The sequence below is a fragment of the Saccopteryx leptura genome, chromosome 7 (genome assembly GCF_036850995.1).
Source record: "Saccopteryx leptura isolate mSacLep1 chromosome 7, mSacLep1_pri_phased_curated, whole genome shotgun sequence".
NCBI classification, from domain to species: domain Eukaryota; kingdom Metazoa; phylum Chordata; class Mammalia; order Chiroptera; family Emballonuridae; genus Saccopteryx; species Saccopteryx leptura.
The window spans coordinates 103,158,202-103,178,278 of record NC_089509.1 but is presented as its reverse complement, the minus strand read 5'-3'; the positions used below and the strand labels follow the sequence as shown (position 1 = coordinate 103,178,278).

Sequence of the window (20,077 nt, the reverse complement as noted above, 5' to 3'; positions counted from 1 at the left end):
GTCCTCAGTGTCTTCATCTTAAACACGGGATGGTCCCTTACGTGGCCATGCTCATGGTGATCACAAGAGGGCTGGTGAGGCTGACAAATGCAAGCACAGTTGCAGGATCCAGGTACGCCAAAGCATGGCGTGCCCACGTTCAACTCTCCCATTCTAGGTTTGAGGGCTTCCCCCTTCCAGATCAGTGGGAGCCAGAGAAATCCCCCCTCCTTTCCTCAGCTGGGGGTGGTGTGGATCATGAGCTTTGATTAGGCAGACTCTCTTAGATGTGTCCCGTGACCAGATTTTTAGAGGGATTCTAAAGTGTTTAGCAAATAACATGTACATTTATGATGCCTTTATGACATTTTAAAGTATTCACCATAATGGCTAACATTTATGAAATGCATCTGGTGTCTGGTCCCAGGCTCCAGACATTAATTTATTGAGTCCCTGTAACCTGCTAGGCAGGTACTGTTTAATCCCCATTTTACAGATGAGGACACTGAAGCTTGGTGTAAGTAACTTGTCCAAAGCCACTCAGCTAGAAAGTGGCAGAGTCAGGGCTTTAATCCAGGCCATTAGATGCCTGAAATTATGCGCTTGTTATAATAAAAGTAACAAGAGATAACCTATGATTTATTGAGCCTTGCTATATGCCAGGACTCTTCTAAGCCCTTTATATGCGATAACTGATTTAATCCTAATAACAGCAAGTACTGTTCTAATTTCCATTATCTAGGCTCAGACATAGGTACAAGTGGGACGGCGCAGGGACACATCATAGGACTCTGGTCCTTCTCCTACTCTCAGGCTGCTGGCTCCTCAGGGTTCTTTCCACCCATATGCCCACCCCTAGCTAACCATGTCACTCACAGCTGGCCTTGGCTCTGCCTCCAACCTGCCGGGCATGCCAGACAGTCATGCCATCTTCCTGAAGTCTGAAGTGTCTTAGCTTCTTCCAGCTTTTGGATCTCACCTTGCGCAGCAGCGTGCCTTTCTGCATCAGCAGCACATCCTCATTGATGGGCAGCCCTGCGCCAGAAGAAGCAGGGCTAGAGAGCCAACCAGGGGGGTTGAGGGCCCAGGAGCTCTTGAACAGCCTCCTCCCTGTCCCTGGGCTGTCTCCCCAAGCCCTCTTCTGCAGGGGTACTCACGGCCTTGCAGCAAGGACACCATCACCCACTGTTCCACCAGCTGGCACCAGCGTCACCTAAAGGAGTAAGGAGGGGTAAAAGACTTTGGGTTAATCTTGGTGGTCTTACAATAACAGATCAAGGGAGGAAGGGGGAGGAAACCAGTGTTTCCCGACTGCCCTCTCTGTGGCGGGCATTTCATCCATATAGCCCGCAGCTCTTTTTACTTCTAATTTGAATTTGGTGACTATGAGACTTAGTGAGGCTAAGAAACCTGCCTCAAAGCACATGGGGATTCAGAATTTAAAGCCAAGTATGTTTGACTCCAGAACTTCTGCTGGCTCTCATAACCATCTTCAGAGAGGGTGAAACCTGGCCTCCTGCCAGATTCCCCTCTCTGTCCCAATACCTCATAACCCACGAGATACCCCTGCGTCACACTGCTCAGCTCCTCATTATTAGAAACCACCATCTTGCTGGTTGCCGTTGCAGAATTTAGCAGCTCTACATCCTAGTCTTCCCTCCTCCAGGAGGAATCCTCCTAGCATTCCTCTTCTAGAGCCCCTTCTATGCTCCCATGTAAGTCAGCCAGCTCTGAAGTGTTGCTTTTTTCTCTTCTACAACACTTAGTGCTGATGTAGCTAAATAAGCCATCCTCTCCTGCCTTCACATGGTAAAGCATATGTTATACTCCTTTTCATAAGTTATTCTCATAGTTTTAATGGACAATATAAATTACAGTCTCAGTACTGCATTTTTAAGTTTTCTCTACCTACTAAAGAAAGGTACCTCCTGCCTGACCTGTGGTGGCGCAGTGGGATAAAGCGTTGACCTTGAACACTGAGGTTGCCGGTTCGAAACCTTGGGCTTGCCTGGTCAAGGCACATATGGGAGTTGATGCTTCCTGCTCCTCCCTCTTCTCTCTCTCTCTCTCTCTCTCTCTCTCTCCCCTCTCTCTAAAAATCAAGAAAAAAAAAAGAAAAAAAAAAGAAAGGTACCTCCTTTACAATATATGCTAATTTAGGACCTGGTCCATTTGTCCTGGTAAGTAACAATAAACTTCCTGTGAAAAGAGCTAGAAGATTTGATGTGGCCACTTTGATTCTAGCTCTGCCCCTATAAGAAATACTCAATTCTTGACCAAGTCATTCTGAAACTGTCAAAGCCCATGAAACATAAATTTCTATGCTTTTGTATGAGCAAAGGATCCAGAATTTTGCAAAGAAATGTGGTTTTTAATTAATAAGTTGAACATCTAAAAAACTAAAAGAATCTCTGAAACAATCATTTGGTTAGTGCTCCATTAAAACATCATGCGGGTCAACTCCCTATATATTACAAACGAAAAAGCAGAAGTCTAGAAATGTAATGTGACTTCTCTGAGGCCACATAGCATATTAGCACCTTATGTCTCTTTAGTGGGAAGTGCCTATAAAGTCACCTGGTGGTAACTAAGTCCTTGGAAAGAAGGTAGAGGCCACTGAAAATACAGCTTCCCTGACTGCCGAACCCAGAGAAGGCTTTCTAAATGAGTAGCAATGACAGATGCCTAGAGAGAGAGGGGAAGGTTGGGAATCAGTCTGTACTTAAGTGGGAAAGAGAACTCAAGGCATCTCTCAGGAGAGAAGGGATGGTTTTAAGAAGAAAATTTTGCTGGCTGAGACTGAATATGTGAGTTCTCATGAGAGAATTCTGGATGAACAAAGGTCCCATAGTGTTCCTTTGAGACAGAAAAGCATCTCTACTTTTTCTAGGTGGAGATGCACAGTTTGGAAACTGAGGCTTGCAAAAGGTATATGAAAACTAAAGTAGAAAGTGACAAACCGGCAGGGTGTGGTATTGCAATGGATGAAGTGGTGGCCTGGAACGCTGAGGTCGCTGGTTCGAAACCCTGGGCTTGCCCAGTCAAGGCACATATGAAAAGCAACAACTATGAGTTGATGCTTCCCACTCTCTTCCCCTGCCTTCTCTATCTCTTTCTGAAATCAATAAATAGAAATCTTAAAAAAGAATAAAAAGTAACATACAGGTCCCTCTTAAGTATCTCAGGTCCTTTGTGGTGGCGTGGGGGGTGGTCAGCTGAGGACTGAAACCTAAACTCCCTTGCCAACATCCTACCTTGTCTCCTCTGAACTTCAGCACCCATGTCTGGGACAGAGGGAATCTGGGGCAGAGTGGGTTTTGGACCTTGGAGAAGATGGCATTACCTTCCCTTACGCCTGGGTCTAGGAGCCACACAATAATGTCCTAAAACATGGGAAGCCTAACAATAGAGCCCAAATACCAGGACGCCCTTATTTTGGAGCCTGTCTCCTCTCAGCCCAGCCTTAGAAAATTATTTCAACCTCTTTCGCCAAACTCTTCCAACCCCAGGACCTGGCAGGTTTCAAATCCTGCTGCCATTCCTGAACCACTATTTTCAACCTCTATCCAAGTGACATGTGGCCATTCATAAGAAGGCCAATGTCAACACAAGGAGCTATAGAATGTCAGAGCTGGTCTTCACTGATAGAGAAGGGGACTAAGAGCTAGAAAGATTAAGTGAACTGCCAGAGCCACCTAATGAATTAAGTGGCAGAAATGGAAGATTTCACCAAGACTCTACCCTTAGAAAGGGCTTTCTCTCGGTTAAAGCAGAGCTAAGAATCAATGAGGAATATCCAAGTTTTGTCTCTCCCTTCTGTCATTTTTCATGTCAAACAAAACAGCCTTTCTTTTCTTTCTTTCCATTTTCTTTCCTTTTCTCATTCTCTGCTTGACCAACTCCTTTTCCATTCTCCCCAACTCACTCTTTTCTCTCCTGTTTTCTCTGCCAACCTGTTTGTTCACTTGTCAGCCTCTCTGCTCTCTTCTCATCCTTCTCCCTCTCACTTCTTCTCTTTCTTCTGTTTCTCAGCTCCTGTGAGGGTTTTAAAGCTGTGGTCTGCTAGCACAACCCTCTGCTCAGCCTCACTTTCCCCTGTATCCTAGGAGACTAAACAAACTGCCCAAAGAATGCGACTTAGAACCCAAGTGTTCTACATCTTGGTGTTTTCTCTGGTGTCTGAAGGTAAAATGGGGAGGATGCTCACAGCTGATGCAGTGCAATTGGCAAAGAAGACACAAAGGATTTGGGAGTGGGAGACAGAGGCGGAGAGCAGAGAATAAAGACTGAGTGTGAGAGAAACGGTCTTGACCATTCACTCGTGGACATGCATGTGGAGATTCCGGAGGACACGGGGTATTCCCTCCATAATACAGATGAGAAAACAGAGATACAAAAGAAGATGGGAAGTGGCCAAGGCTGCCAAGCGTGATTTGGCCTTCAGCTTCCAGGGGGCTTATGTCATCTAGATATGGACTTTGGCAGAATGGCCAGTGGCATTACAGTGGAATTCAGGCTGTCTCAGGTCTCTCTAAGGAACAGGAAGGAAGAGAATCATTTCATCTACTCTTTTGCTTCTGAGCAGGATTGTGTCTGACCTGTTTCATATAAAGAGGACAGAATGGCTCCGATCACAGGTCATAGCACTCAGAATGTTCAAGCTTGAAGACTTTTTTATAACACATCTAATCCAAAGGTTCCTGGCTATATCAGTATTCCCTGGAGAATGCCTTAAAACAGAGATTCCTTAGCTCCACCCCAAATCTACCAGATTGGAATTTCCAAGGATGGGGCTCAGGTAGATTTATTTTTACCAAGCATCCCTGATACCCAGGCAAGTCTGGGAAATGCTAAACTTCCTCTTATCTCAGCTCAGAAGGTTGGAGTCTAAAGTCACACACCTGGTTGATGGCAAAGTCAGGACTAGAAGCAAGTTCTCTTCCTAGCATAGCCCTTGGGCATGCCGACAAACTGTCCTGGTCTATTGAGCAGGCGAAGAACAAGGTATAGAACTCACTCTGGCTCTTTTCAAGGAAGTCTCATAACTCTCTCCCTATTAAGAAGGGTTTCTACATTCCCCATGGGCCTTGGCCAACCCACATTTGGTAATCCTCAACAACCTGTTAATGAATTTAAGCTAAAGCACAGCTATTCCAATTCTCTCTTTTCTCTCTAGGGTGGGGCTCACCTCTGAGTGGCAGCCCTGGGTAGCTAAGAAGTCCCATATAAAGAGGTGACTGATACAGCCAGCAGGAAAACTGTAAGTCAAAGAGGATAAGCTAGCTTGACCAGGCAGTGGTGCAGTGGATGGAGCGTCAGACTGGGAAGCGGAGGATCCAGGTTCGAGACCCCAAGGTTGCCAGCTTGAGTGCAGGCTCATCTGGTTTGAGCAGAGCTCACCAGCTTGGACCCAAGGTCGCTGGCTTGAGCAAGGAGTTACTCGGTCTGCTGTGCCCCCCCCCCCGGGTCAAGGCACATATGAGAAAGCAATCAATGAACAGCTAAGGTGTTGCAACAAAAAACTAATGATTGATGCTTCTCATCTCTCTCCATTCCTATCTGTCTGTCTCTATCTGTCCCTCTCTCTGACTCTCTCTCTGTCTCTGTAAAAATAATAATAAATAAAATAAATAAAATAAAGAGGATAAACTAGAGAGAACTAGAAAGTTGGAGTCCTATAGACCTGTTCTGGCAAAGGAGTTCAGGATGCAATTTAATCAGGGCAGATAAGGCATGTGGAGGACGGACCTGGGGACTCAGGCTGGGCAGAGCGTGGAGCAGAGGCTGGGCAGAGCCTCCAGGCCCTTACCGTGGGCAGGATAGCAGTCCCGAGTCTGTGAGCTCTGTGATGCTCTCCGCAGTGGGATGAGGAAACCTAGCCAGCTCCTTTTCTCCTTTGCTCCTCTTGCACTCGCTGGCTTCCTCCCCTCTTCCACTGCAGTTTGCTGCTGTGACTGGCAGTTACAGCCAGAAGGAAGGAGTGGGGTGGGGAGAAGTATGAGCTCTGTCCTCAGCTCAGCACACCCAACTCTTAAAGGCCCAGGACACTGGTCAGTGAGGGAGTCGTGGGGGTGGAGTAGGTAGAAAAGGATTAAGGGCAGGGATTGGAGCACCATCTCTCCAGGGAGGAGGAGCCTGGCTGCCCTTCATCTTAATGCCAGCCCTCACTGACCCCAATCCGGCCAGAGCTCTCAAAGTGAAACCCAAGGAGTGTCTGAGGAGCAGTGCTCCATGAATCACAGCTTTTCATTCCAGTTGTTTTCTCTCTGCATGCTGCTGCTGTCCTTTCCCTTATTTCACCTGGCTCCTTACCATGGTGTCCGTTACCACCGGCCGGCCTGCTTCTGTGTCTCTACATTCTGCCTTGCAGGACAATCATGCTAGCTCCGTTGGCACAGGGAAAGGAAAAAAAAAAAAAAAAAAAAAGAAAGGAATAGAATGGGAAAGGAAGAAGATGAGGAGAAAGGGAGGAGAGAAATGATCTTAAGAGTATAGAGGAATAACCCTGGCCGGTTGGCTCAGTGGTAGAGCATTGGCCTGGCGCGCAGCAGTCCCGGGTTCGATTCCCGGCCAGGGCACACAGGAGAAGCGCCCATCTGCTTCTCCACCCCTCCCCCTCTCCTTCCTCTCTGTCTCTCTCTTCCCCTCCTGCAGCCAAGGCTCCACTGGAACAAGGTTTTCCTGGGTGCTGAGGATGGCTCTGTGGCCACTGCCTCAGGCGCTAGTATGGCTCTGATTGGTCAGAGCGACACCCCAAGATGGGCAGAGCATCGCCCCCTGGTGGGCATGCCGGGTGGATCCCGGTCGGGCGCATGCGGGAGTCTGTCTGACTGCCTTCCCGTTTCCAGCTTCGGAAAAATACAAAAAAAAAAAAAAAAAAAAAGTATAGAGGAACAGGCTAATATCTGTGTATATATATTAGGTACTCGCTGTTTAAAAATATATATGCAGGAATTCATTTGTTCTTCCTTTGTATTCATTCATTCTTTTCTCTTTTTTAAAGATTTTTATTTATTGATTTAGAGAAAGGAAGGAGAGGGAGAGAGAGAAAGAGGTGTGAAGAGGAGCAGGAAGCATCAACTAGTAGTAGTTGGCTTCTCATATGTGCCTTAACCAGGCAAGCCTGGCGTTTTGAACCAGCGACCTCAACATTCCAGGTCGACGTTTTACCCACTGCACCACGACAGGTCAGGCCATATTCATTCATTCTATGAGCACTTGTTCAGCAGCACGTCCAATGTTCAAGGATGTACATGTGTGCTTATAAAAATGTGTGTCGAGTCTGACCAGGCAGTGGCGCAGTGAATAGAGTGTCGGACTGGGATGCGGAAAGACCCAGGTTCAAGACCCTGACATCGCCAGCTTGAGCGCGTGCTCATCTGGCTTAAGCAAAAAAGCTTACCAGCTTGGACCCAAGGTCGCTGGCTCGAGCAAGGGGTTACTCGGTCTGCTGAAGGCCCACGGTGAAGGCACATGTGAGGGGGCAATCAATGAACAACTAAGGTGTCGCCACGAAAAACTGATAATTGATGCTTCTCATCTCTCTCCGTTCCTGTCTGTCTGTCCCTAGCTCTCCCTCTCTTTGACTCTCTCTCTCTCTGACCCTGTTAAAAAAAAAATGTGTGTAGAGATGAAGCAGACTTATGGTGTGTAAGTATCAAGGGCAAAGAGAGGAGCATGAGACTGTTTAAGACACCCAGCTGGGCCTGACCAGACGGTGGCGCAGTGGATAGAGCATTGAACTGGGATGCGGAAGACCCAGGTTCGAGACCCCGAGGTCGCCAGCTTGAGCATGGGGTCCCCAAACTATAGCCCACGGGCCACATGCGGCCCCCTGAGGCCATTTATCTGGCCCCGGCTGCACTTCCGGAAGGGGCACCTCTTTCACTGGTGCTCAGTGAGAGGAGCACATTGACCATCTCATTAGCCAAAAGCAGGCCCATAGTGCCCATTGAAATACTGATCAGTTTGTTGATTTAAATTTACTTGTTCTTTATTTTAAATATTGTGTTTGTTCCCGTTTTGTTTTTTTACTTTAAAATAAGATATGTGCAGCCTGGCCAGGCGGTGGCGCAGATAGAGCATTGGACTGGGATACAGAGGACCCAGGTTCGAGACCCTGAGGTCGCCAGATTGAGCGTGGGCTCATCTGGTTTGAGCAAAAAGCCCACCAGCTTGAACCCAAGGTTGCTGGCTCCAGCAAGGGGTTACTCGGTCTGCTGAAGGCCCGTGGTCAAGGCACATATAAGAAAGCAATCAATGAACAACTAAGGTGTTGCAACGCGCAATGAAAAACTAATGATTGATGCTTCTCATCTCTTTCTGTTCCTGTCTGTCTGTCCCTGTCTATCCCTCTCTCTCTCTGAAAAAAAAAAAAAAAGAAAAAAATAAGATATGTGCAGTGTGCATAGGGATTTGTTCATAGTTTTTTTTTTATAGTCCGGCCCTCCAACGGTCTGAGGGAAAATGAACTGGCCCCCTGTGTAAAAAGTTTGAGGACCCCTGGGTTTGAGCAAAAGCTCACCAGCTTGGACCCAAGGTCACTGGCTCGAGCAAGGGGTTTCTCAGTCTGCTGAAGGCCTGCGGTCAAGACATATATGAGAAAGCAATCAATGAACAACTAAGGTGTTGCAACGCGCAACGAAAAACTAATGATTGATGCTTCTCCTCTCTCTGTTCCTATCTGTCTGTCTCTGTCTATCCCTTTCTCTGACTCTCTCTCTGTCTCTGAAAAAAAAAAAAAAAGACACCCACCTGGGGAAGGGAGGTATGAGATTTATAAGGGTCAATGAAGAGGCAGCTGAAACAGAAACCAAGACTGAGGAAAGAGGAGCGAGTTAGGAGAAGAATAGAGGATTGCAAAGGACTTTATTATGGCCCTAAACTTCATGGTGAGAAACTGAGGCCCAGGAAAGTTTAGGCAATGTGCTGGACTCCCTTATCAGCAGCAGAGACAACCAGGGCCTTGCACTCTCCCAAGCACTGTTTGCTCTGCTTTGGAAAGACTATAGAGTAGGGCTCTGGAACGGTGGATGACAGTAAGGCAGCTGAGGGCATAGGGCACAGCCCTGTACCTGACCTCTGTGAGATCCTTTTCACAGATATCCTCTGTGAGGTGTATCTCAGTCAAGGCACAGAGTAAATTAACAGTGTGAAATGATGTGATTTTAAGTGTGCTGAGATCTGGCTGCCTCTCATAGCTCCCCAAACACCCCTCAACTGCCTAATATTCTACCATTAGTGTTTATTTATAGCTAAAACTTTAGTTCCATTAAAATGAAATCCTCCTTAGTGATTACCATAAATGCCAGGATAGTGGTTACTTTGGGGAAGAGGTAAGAGTTGTGATGGGATAAGGCACAGAGCTGGCTTCTGAAATAGCTGGTCAAGTTCTGCATCCAGTTCTGAGTGCTAAAAAAGGTCTTCACTTTATTTATTTATTTATTTTTTTCATTTTTCCGAAGCTGGAAATGGGGAGACAGTCAGACAGACTCCTGCATGTGCCCGACCGGGATCCACCTGGCATGCCCACCAGGGGGCGATGCTCTGCCAATCTGGGGCATTGCTCTGCTGCAACCAGAGCCATTCTAGTGCCTGACGCAGAGGCCACAGAGCCATCCCCAGTGCCCGGGCCATCTTTGCTCCAATGGAGCCTCACTGTGGGAGGGGAAGAGAGAGACAGAGAGGAAGGAGAGGGGGAGGGGTGGAGAAGCAAATGGGTGCCTCTCCTGTGTGCCCTGGCCAGGAATCGAACCTGGGACTCCTGTACGCCAGGCCGACGCTCTACCACTGAGCCAACCGGCCAGGGCCGGTCTTCACTTTATAATAACTTACTAAGTTATACATTTTCTTTATGTAGTTTTCTATGTTTGTGCTATATTTAAAAAAAAAAGGGTTTCAATTTTTTGCAATTGGTAATTTCTGAAGTCTTCCTTTTTTTTTAAACAATTCACACCTAGGTTGAGTTTATCATACTTTACTGAGAGCAGGTTTTGATAAAGAAAAAGGTGTATACAAAGAGAGGAGGAAGAAGAGGGAGGCCACCATGGGGAATAGAAATATTAGGGAGCTCAATATTTAAACTGTGCTGATTTCAAATTTAAAAAAATTTTTTTAAAGATTTTATTTAGCCTAACCTGTGGTGGCACAGCGGATAATGCGTCGACCTGGAAATGCTGAGGTCGCCGGTTCGAAACCCTGGGCTTGCCTGGTCAAGGCACATATGGGAGTTGATGCTTCCAGCTCCTCCCCCCTTCTCTCTCTCTCTTTCTCTGTCTCTCCCTCTCCTCTCTAAAGTGAATAAATTAAAAAATAAATAAAGATTTTTTAAATTCATTTTAGCCTGATCAGGCAGTGGCACAGTGGATAGAGCGTCGAACTGGGATGCAGAGGACCCAGGTTCAAAATCCCGAGGTCACTGGCTTGAGCGCGGGCTCATCCAGCTTGAGCATTGGCTCACTTGCTTGAGCACAGGGTCACTGGCTTGAGCGTGGGATCACCAGATCCCCATCATCACTGGTTTGAGCCCAAAGATTGCTGGCTTGAAGCCCAAGGTCACCGGCTTGAGCAAGGGGTCACTCACTCTGCTGTAGTCCCCCCCCCCCCCGTCAAGGCACATATGAGAAAGCAATCAATGAACACCTAGAAAACCGCAATGAAGAATTGATACTTCTCCTCTCTCTCCCTTCCTGTCTGTCCCTATCTGTCCCTCTCTCTGTAAAATAAATTAAAAAAAAAGATTTTATTCATTTTAGAGAGGAGAAAGACAGAGAGAGAGAAGGGGGGAGGAGCAGGAAGCATCAACTCCCATAAGTGCCTTGACCAGGCAAGCCCAGGGTTTCAAACCAGCGACCTCAGTGTTACAGGTCAATGCTTTATCCACTCCACCACCACAGGTCAGGCTGATTTCAGTTTTTAATTGAGACCGTGTTTTTCATGCTTGTCTCACTCTCCCATTTCTACTTCCTCAATGTTATCATGTCCTTATTTTTCCATGCTTCACCTTCATATTCCACACTCTTCTTCAACACTCTGGGATTATAGATGGTTTACCTCTTTCTGAGTTACTAAAGCATTACCTAATTGCTGCCCAACCTCCTTACCTTCCGGGTGTTTTTTGAGTATTCTCATTCATTCTGGAGTTTCTGGGACAGTACAGATCTCAAATATTCTGTTTCAGTATCCTCATAATCAGTGTTCCCAGATCATGTGTTCTGATTTTGGGCGCAGGCATCTGGAGACCTTCATAGAATAACTCCAAAGAATGGCTTAAAAACATGTCCTTGCAGGATGCTCTTTAGATCAGGAAGGGAGAAGACAGATGGCCCCAGGCACAGGAACTGTCCATCTGGTTTGGTTGTTCCTACTTCCATAATGATCCTGCCCCTTCCCCCACTGTTGTCTATTATTAACAGATGCAGAAACCTGATCCGCAGCAGCAGCACGGGGACTTTCTGGGAACCATGCCCAGTAATGGCCCAGAAGCCTTAAATTGAAAGAAAGGTTCAGCTGGCAGATGAAGACCTAAACTCTACACTCTCACGCTGCCACCCAGACAAGCCTAGACCCACCCTACCTCTGACCACCAGGAGAGATACCCTAACATTTTTTGGAGGAACAGTAAGGATAGGGGATAAGAGATCAGTTTCCCAGCACATTCAGTCAAACTACTCACACTTCTGAAATAAAGCCCATCCTCAGTGGTCAAAAGGCAACACAAAATACTAAATTTCATTTAAAAAACAATCAGTGAGACTACCTATAGAGTTATAGCAGCATGTATAACTTCAAAAGAACAGAGAATAAACTATGGACTAAGATAATAGAAGATAAAATAAAAAATAAAAACTGTGTAACATTCCATAAGGGACCTATCAGAAAAGGTAAAACAAAATACAAGTGTGTGCTATTTGTAAGACTCATGTATACAAAAAAGTATCAAGCAGGGGTCCCCAAACTTTTTACACAGGGGACCAGTTCACTGTCCCTCAGACCATTGGAGGGCCGCCACATACAGTGCTCCTCTCACTGACCACCAATGAAAGAGGTGCCCCTTCTGGAAGTGTGGTGGGCGGCCGGATAAATGGCCTCATGTGGCCCGCGGGGCCGTAATTTGGGGAAGCCTGAAAGGTTGAAAGTTAAAGGACCATATCTAGGAATGGGAGGACTCCAATTATGTTCTTACTCAAGATTGCCTTGGCTGTTTTGGCACCCTGCCTTTCCATACTAATTATAGAATCAGTTTGTCAGTTTTCACAAAAATAAACCTGCCAGGATTTTACTTAGTTGAGTTTAACCAGATCATTTTGAGAATGACATCCTTTTACACTACTGTGTATTTATTGACAGTTGATTTTTGTTTGTTTGTTTGTTTGTGGCAGAGACAGAGAGAGTCAGAGAGAGGGACAGATAGGGACAGACAGGAAGGGAGAGATGAGAAACATCAATTCTTTGTCCTTAGTTGTTCATTGATTGATTTCTCATATGTGCCTTGACCGGGGGGCTACAGCAGACCGAGTGACCCCTTGCTCGAGCCAGCGACCTTGGGCTCAAGCTGGTGAGCCTTGCTCAAACCAGATGAGCCCGCGCTCAAGCTGGCGACCTCGGGGTCTCGAACCTGGGTCTTCCACATCCCAGTCCGACGCTCTATCCCAGGGGTCCCCAAACTACAGCCCGCGGGCCGCATGCAGCCCCCTGAGGCCATTTATCCGGCCCCCGCTGCACTTCTGGAAGGGGCACCTCTTTCATTGGTGGTCAGTGAGAGGAGCATAGTTCCCATTGAAATACTGGTCAGTTTGTTGATTAAATTTACTTGTTCTTTATTTTAAATATTGTATTTGTTCCCGTTTTGTTTTTTACTTTAAAATAAGATATGTGCAGTGTGCATAGGGATTTGTTCATAGTTTTTTTTATAGTACGGCCCTCCAACAGTCTGAGGGACAGTGAACTGGCCCCCTGTGTAAAAAGTTTGGGGACCCCTGCTCTATCCACTGCACCACTGCCTGGTCAGGCGACAGTTGATTTTTATATACTGACTTTACAAAATTCAATTCTAAGAGACTGTAGATTCTTTTAGATTACTGTATTTATGTACACAATTATGTTGTATTTTTTCCCCCTTTATAATCTTGTCTTAGCACACTGGCTGGGACCAGTATAATGATAAATGGAGGTGTGATAGCAACATCTTTATCTCATCCCTCATCTCATGTAGAATGATTTAAATATTTTACCAAAAATTACTTCAATGAGGGTTACTGTAGTGATTCTTGGGGGACACTTTTGATTAGATTAAGGATGTGCCCTTTTATTCCTGGTTTTCCAAGTTGTTGTTTTTTTTGTTTGTTTGTTTGTTTTTAGAGAGGAGAGGGAGAGAAAGAGAGGAGAGACAGAGAGAGAGAAGGGGGGGAGGAGCTGGAAGCATCAACTCCCATATGTGCCTTGACCAGGCAAGCCCAGGGTTTCGAACTGGCGACCTCAGCATTTCCAGGTCGACGTTTTATCCCACTGTGCCACCACAGGTCAGGTTGTTTTTTGTTTTTTTTTAAAATATTTTATTTATTGATTTTTAGAGAGAGGGGGGAGAGAGAGAGAGAAGGAGGAGGAGCAGGAAACATCAACTCCCATATGTGCCTTGACCAGACAAGCCCAAGGTTTCAAACCGGCGACCTCAGTGTTCCAGGTCGACGCTTTATCCCACTGCGCCACTACAGGTCAGGCCCAAGTTGTTTTTTTAAAATCATGAATAGGTATTGAATTTTATGTTCTTTTCTGCATTATCAGCGGTTCTCAACCTGTGGGTCGCGACCTCGGCGGGGTTGCCTAAAGCCATCGGAAAATACATAATGCATATCAGGTATTTACATTCTGAATCATAACTGTAGCAAAATTACAGTTATGAGCCCTGGCCGGTTGGCTCAGCGGTAGAGCGTCGGCCTAGCGTGCGGAGGACCCGGGTTCGATTCCCGGCCAGGGCACACAGGAGAAGCGCCCATTTGCTTCTCCACCCCTCCGCCGCACTTTCCTCTCTGTCTCTCTCTTCCCCTCCCGCAGCCAAGGCTCCATTGGAGCAAAGATGGCCCGGGCGCTGGGGATGGCTCTGTGGCCTCTGCCCCAGGCGCTAGAGTGGCTCTGGTCGCAATATGGCGACGCCCAGGATGGGCAGAGCATCGCCCCATGGTGGGCAGAGCGTCGCCCCATGGTGGGCGTGCCGGGTGAATCCCGGTTGGGCGCATGCGGGAGTCTGTCTGACTGTCTCTCCCCGTTTCCAGCTTCAGAAAAATGAAAAAAAAAAAAAAAAAAAAAAAAAAATTAAAAATTACAGTTATGAAGTTGCCACCAAAATTATTTTTTGGTTTGGGGTCACCACAACATGAGGAACTGTATTGCGGGGTCACGGCATTAGAAAGGTTGAGAACCACTGATCTAGATGATTGTGTGATTTCCCCTCATATTGATTATGTGGTGGATGACATTGGTTAATTTTCAAGTACTGAATCTTGCATTTTTGTAGTAAACCCAAGTTAAACATGATACATTATTTTTATATAATGCTAGATATGATTTGCTTATTTTGTCTAGGGATTTTCTATCTACATTCATGGGAGTCTGGCCCCTGGCTTTCCTTTTTTGATACCCTTGACAGCTTTTGGTGGCTAGGTTAAGTGTTCCCTTTTTCTAGTCTCTGGAAATTTGAGATTGGTGACTATGAGAATGTCCTTTTCCATTTCTAACATTGTTGATGTTATTTTTTCCTGATCAGTTTACTAAGGGGTTTTCAGTTTTATTGATGTTTGCAGAGGAATGCTATTTGGCTTTGTTGATTTTATTGTACATTTGTTTTCTAAGTCACTGACATGTTTTGGTATCCTTCCTTCCTTTTTGAATTTGCTATTCTTTTCCAGTTTCTTGACGTGAAAACCTAAATCATTGACTTAGCTTTCCTTTTATGGTGTGAATTTAAGGTAATGTATCTCTTTTAAGTACTGCTTTACCTGTATACCACAAGTTTTGACATGGCATATCTACATCATTCAATTAAAATTTTTTTCCCTAATTTCCTTTGTTATTTCTTCTGTGATCCAGAGGTTATTGAGTATTGTACTACCTGTTTGTTTGTTTTTATTTACAGAGACAGAGGGAGAGTCAGAGAGAGGGATAGATAGGGACAGACAGATAGGAACAGAGAGATGAGAAGCATCAATCATTAGTTTTTCATTGCGACACCTTAGTTGTTTATTGATTGCTTTCTCATATGTGCCTTTACTGTGGGGCTGCAGCAGACTGAGTAACCCCTTGCTCGAGCCAGCAACCTTGGGTCCAAGCTGGTGAGTTCTGCTCGAACCAGATGAGCCCTCACTCAAGCTGGCAACCTCGGAGTCTTGAACCTGGGTCCTCCACATCCCAGTCTGATGCTCTATCCCGGTGTTTCCCAACGTGGGGCCCACGCCCCACAGGGGGGCAATTTGATAGTTAAGGAGGGCAATTTGAAAATGGACTCGACACGACTTTAACTCTTTCACCCCGGGCCATTTAAATGCAATGCTAGATATTGGTGCCAAATTTAACAAAAAATGCAATTCTTAAATAATTGCGGTAATTATTAAGTATAATTTCGTTTGACGAGACCAAAATATCAACTGGGTGATTGGCGTCGTCAAGTAAACTTCGTCCTGGGTTCACTGCGGAGCGTGCCGTCTGCCGCGGGGAACCCCGGACGTTTTAAAAACTCGCTAAACAACGCAGTTATTCTCACCTAATTGGCCCATCGCAACTTCTGTAGTATTTCACATCATTCAGTTGGTGTTAATTTGAAATAAGTGTCAGTCAAAACTGTTGTAAAAGCTCGTTGATTTAATAAATATACATATATATATTGTATAGATATAATTGGTAAGTATTTGATTTTATTTTTATCAATATTAAACTCTTTATTAAGTACTTCTTGCATCGGGGCTAGAAAGCACTAATATTTTATAAATATTATTGGGGCTATAATAGTGCATGCACGACAATTTTAATTTTAGAAGCATAACTTTCCAGAAAATTTTGTCAAGTGGAAAAAATATAGATACCTTTTGATTTGCGGTGGTAGTGTAGTAAATGTGTTATATACATTGAAATAAATATGAATTTTTAGTATACATTTACTCTATGTCACATTGAATATATTTTAACACATATTTTAATATTAGTTTTTAATTGATCTTATTTTTATTTCTTATAGCCCATAGTAAAATGAGTGGTGCAAGCAAGAAAAAAACTCGTCAATATTTGGAGGAATATTTAAAATTTGGGTTCATACTCGCTGTTCACGATGAGTGGATTCCTTTTTGTCTTTTATGCCAGCAATGCTTGACCAATGAATCAATGAAACGAGGTCGTCTTGAGGCGCATTTGAAGGCGAAACATAGTGCTCATATTAATTCAGATTTGAGTTACTTTAAAACTTTAAAGAAAAATTTTGAAAAAAGAACATTAAAGTCTCTATTTACTGCTCATACTTCAACTAATAATCGTGTTCTTGAGGCTAGTTATCAAATTTTTTTATTCATCGCTAAAACTAGAGAAAATCACACTATAGGAGAGAATTTAATAAAACCATCAATATCAGCATTTCTTAAAACGGTTCTTGAAAAAGATGACAAAGATAGATGTAAAAGCTATGCCACTCAGTGACAATACTGTTAGCAGAAGAATAGACGAAATGAGTGAGGATATTGAAAAACAACTTATTGAAAAGCTGAAAACAAGAAAATTTTCCCTGCAAATGGATGAATCATCTTTGAGAGACAGTGAGGCAGTATTGATAACTTACGTGATATATTGATAAAGGACATTTTGCTGAAGAAATGTTGTTCTGTAAAAGATTAGAAAGCACCACTACCTCCAAAGATATATATAATAAGCTAAAAAACTACTTAGATGTCAATGATATACCAATGAAAAATATAACATCTTGTGCTGCAGATGGTGCTCCCAATATGATGGGCAAGAAAAATGGCTGCTTAAAATTGATGAAAGATGCGAATCCAGAAATGATTCTTGTGCATTGTGTTATTCATAGGGAAAACTTGGTAGCTAAAAACATCTCGCCTGTTCTGAATGAAGTATTACATACAGTAATAAAGTGTGTTAATGCTATTAAAGCTAGTGCCAAACGTGAGCATCTTTTCAAGCTATTTTGTGAAGAACAAAATGAAGACCATGTGAGACTTTTACTTCATGCTGAAGTAAGATGGCTATCTAAAGGAAACTGTTTGAAAAGATTTATGGAACTGTTTGATACTCTTAGTGATTTTTTAAGCGACAAACCTGAAATGAAGTATCTGTTAACAATAGATGGTAAAGCATTTGTGAGTTATTTAGCCGATATCTTTGAAAAACTAAATATATTAAATAAGCAACTTCAAGGAACAAATAAAACTCTTGTCGATGCAAAAGCAAAGATATTTGGTTTCATTACCAATATTGAGTTATGTCAGAAACATATTAACAACAAAAACTTTAAACAGTTTCATTGGCTCCAAAAATGTGAAGTAACTGATACCACTTTACTTGTTATTGTCAATCATTTGAATATTCTATCGGCTGATTTAAAAGAAAGATTTTCTGATTTAAAACAAATTGATTTCCCAACATGGATGATGCAGCCAATGTTAGTGGATTTGTCTGATATATCAAATATGCAGTATCAAGAAGAACTCGCAGAATTGCAAAATGATGAGTCAGTTAAAGCTTTATTTAATATCAAAGGAGCGATGGCATGGCTTTGTGAGGAAACAGAAATCAAATACCCAAATTCAACCAAATGTGCAAGAAAACTATTGCTACCGTTTCCATCTTCATTTTTAGCTGAATGTGGATTTAGTGCTGTAAATGATTTACTGGTAAAAAAAAGAAATCGGCTGGATATAACACAACGTGGAGACTTGAGACTAAAGCTAACCAAATTGGAACCTAATATAAAATCTCTGTGCAGCAAGCAGCAAGCGCAAGGATCACACTAAATTAAAATAATAAATTAATATAGAAAAATCTGTATTAAAATTATTTGGAATTTAACTTTGTTTTTCATTATATGTTTTGAAATTTTACTTACTGTTTTGTTAACAATTTCATAGTGATTTCTTCCTAGAACCTATCATTTATGTTTATTAAGTGAATAAATCAATTTTTTAATGTTAAAAATTATGTATGTTACATAGGGGAGACATAAAAATTTTAGAAAGGTTAAGGTGGGGCATGGCACAAAAAAGGTTGGGAAACACTGCTCTATCCACTGCGCCACCGCCTGGTCAGGCTGTACTACCTGTTTTTATTTAAAAATTTTAACTACCTGTTTTTAAATTTAATTATTTTTATAGTTTAGTATTATGCATTTAAAATTTTTACTGAATTTTATGGGTTGACATTGGTTAATAAAGTTATAAAAGGTTCAGGTGTACAATTGTATATCATCTGTATATTGTACTGTGAATTCACCACCCCAAGTCAAATTTAACTTCCATCACCATTTATCCCCCTAAACCCTCTTCTATTTCCTTTCAGCCCTCTTCCCCTCTGGTATAACATTTTATTTTCAATTCCAGTTTACATTAATTATCCTGTATTAGTTTCAGATATAGAGTGGTTAGAAAATTTATGTAACTTAAAGTGGTCCTGCTGCTTCAAGTACCCATCCGCCTGGCCCCATACATATCTATCATGTTATTGACTATATTCCTTATACTGCAATCTACATCTTTGAGGCTATTCTCTAACTACCAATTTGTACTGCTTAATTCCCTCCATCTTTTACATGCAGCCCCCCAACCCTATTCCTCTGAAAACTGTCAGTCTGTTCTCTGTATCCGAGTCTGTTACTGTTCATTAGTCCTCATACAAGTGAAATCATATGGTATTTGTCTTTCTCTGTCCGCCTTATTTTGTACTACCTATCTGTTAAACAGTTAGGGACATTCTGGTTTTTTTCCTAGCTTAATCTCATGTGTTCAGTTCAGAAAACATTCTATTACATTAAATTAAGCTTGCCTGATGGTACAGTTAATGATCAATTTGGGTAAAATGCTTCCAGTTTAATTAAAGAGTATATATATTGTTGATTGAATGACAATTAAGGTAGGTTTGTTGTATTGTTCAACTAATGTTATATCTGCATTTGAAATAAGTATATTAAAATATTTTTAAAAATTAAGTTCCACATTCAGGAAAGAAGTATCGTAACATTCTATGGTATCCTATTGCAGATGTGTTTCTTGGGCTTTTTTAAATTTATTTTTATTTTTTACAGAGACAGAGTGAGTCAGAGAGAGGGATAGACAAAGACAGACAGACAGGAATGGAGAGAGATGAGAAGCATCAATCATCAGTTTTTCATTGCGTGTTGCAACACCTTAGTTGTTCATTGATTGCTTTCTCATATGTGCCTTGACCACGGGCCTTCAGCAGACTGAGTAACCCTTTGCTGGAGCCAGCAACCTTGGGTTCACGCTGGTGGGCTTTTTTTGCTCAAACCAGATGAACCCACGCTCAAGCTGGTGACCTCGGGGTCTCGAACCCGAGTCTTCCGCATCCCAGTTCGACACTCTATCCACTGTGCCACCGCCTGGTCAGGCTTGGGCTTTTTGATAGTAATAATTTTGTATATCTCCCCTCTTTCCCAGCCACTGAGCAGCAAGAATAGTGAGCAAGGAAATCATATATGGATAGTAAGGAAGGCATGCTCTGAAGGCTACCAATGCCTCCCTCTCCTTGCCCTGTTCCACCACTGAACCAGTCACAGGCCCTCTAAAGCCTTGGGAAAAGAAGGTGGAAACAGGCTGGCTCTGTCCCACTGAGAGTCCACAAATAGGCATAAAAACAACTCTGGAGATGTTCTCTAAGGCTTGAATCCCAGAAGAAAATGAATATTAAAGTATTAAGTGTTTCAAGTGTTATCTCTTTACTTGCAGAATCTCCCATACCAATACTAAGTTCTGGGCAATACAGCCAGGAGGAAAGTTCTATTCCAGCAAGAGATATTTTATCAAATAAAAAGTAGCAATCCCAGTCTCCCAAACAACTTTTACACGTCAGCAAGACTCTCCCAAATGACCTA

The 20,077-nt window shown here is 43.4% G+C and overlaps 1 protein-coding gene across 8 annotated transcripts in view; it reads right to left on the bottom strand.

Annotated features, from left to right (window-relative positions):
- PLCD4 (phospholipase C delta 4) overlaps window positions 1-11,301 on the bottom strand; it is a 38,688-nt gene extending 27,387 nt beyond the window's left edge. For 4 of the 8 annotated variants that reach the window (XM_066346420.1, XM_066346419.1, XM_066346416.1 and 1 more), the window contains exons 1-3: window positions 5,789-6,233; window positions 1,137-1,192; window positions 856-1,014 (exon numbers count right to left, since the gene is read on the bottom strand). In XM_066346420.1, coding sequence (XP_066202517.1) covers window positions 856-1,014; window positions 1,137-1,158 — 181 coding nt within the window. In that variant the 5' untranslated portion in view covers window positions 1,159-1,192; window positions 5,789-6,233. Of the gene's footprint in view, window positions 1-855; window positions 1,035-1,136; window positions 1,193-5,788; window positions 6,234-11,081 lie in introns of those variants that run through there. The other 4 variants (XM_066346417.1, XM_066346423.1, XM_066346422.1 and 1 more) reach the window with 4 other exon arrangements.
- Between the last annotated feature and the right edge of the window lie 8,776 nt (window positions 11,302-20,077).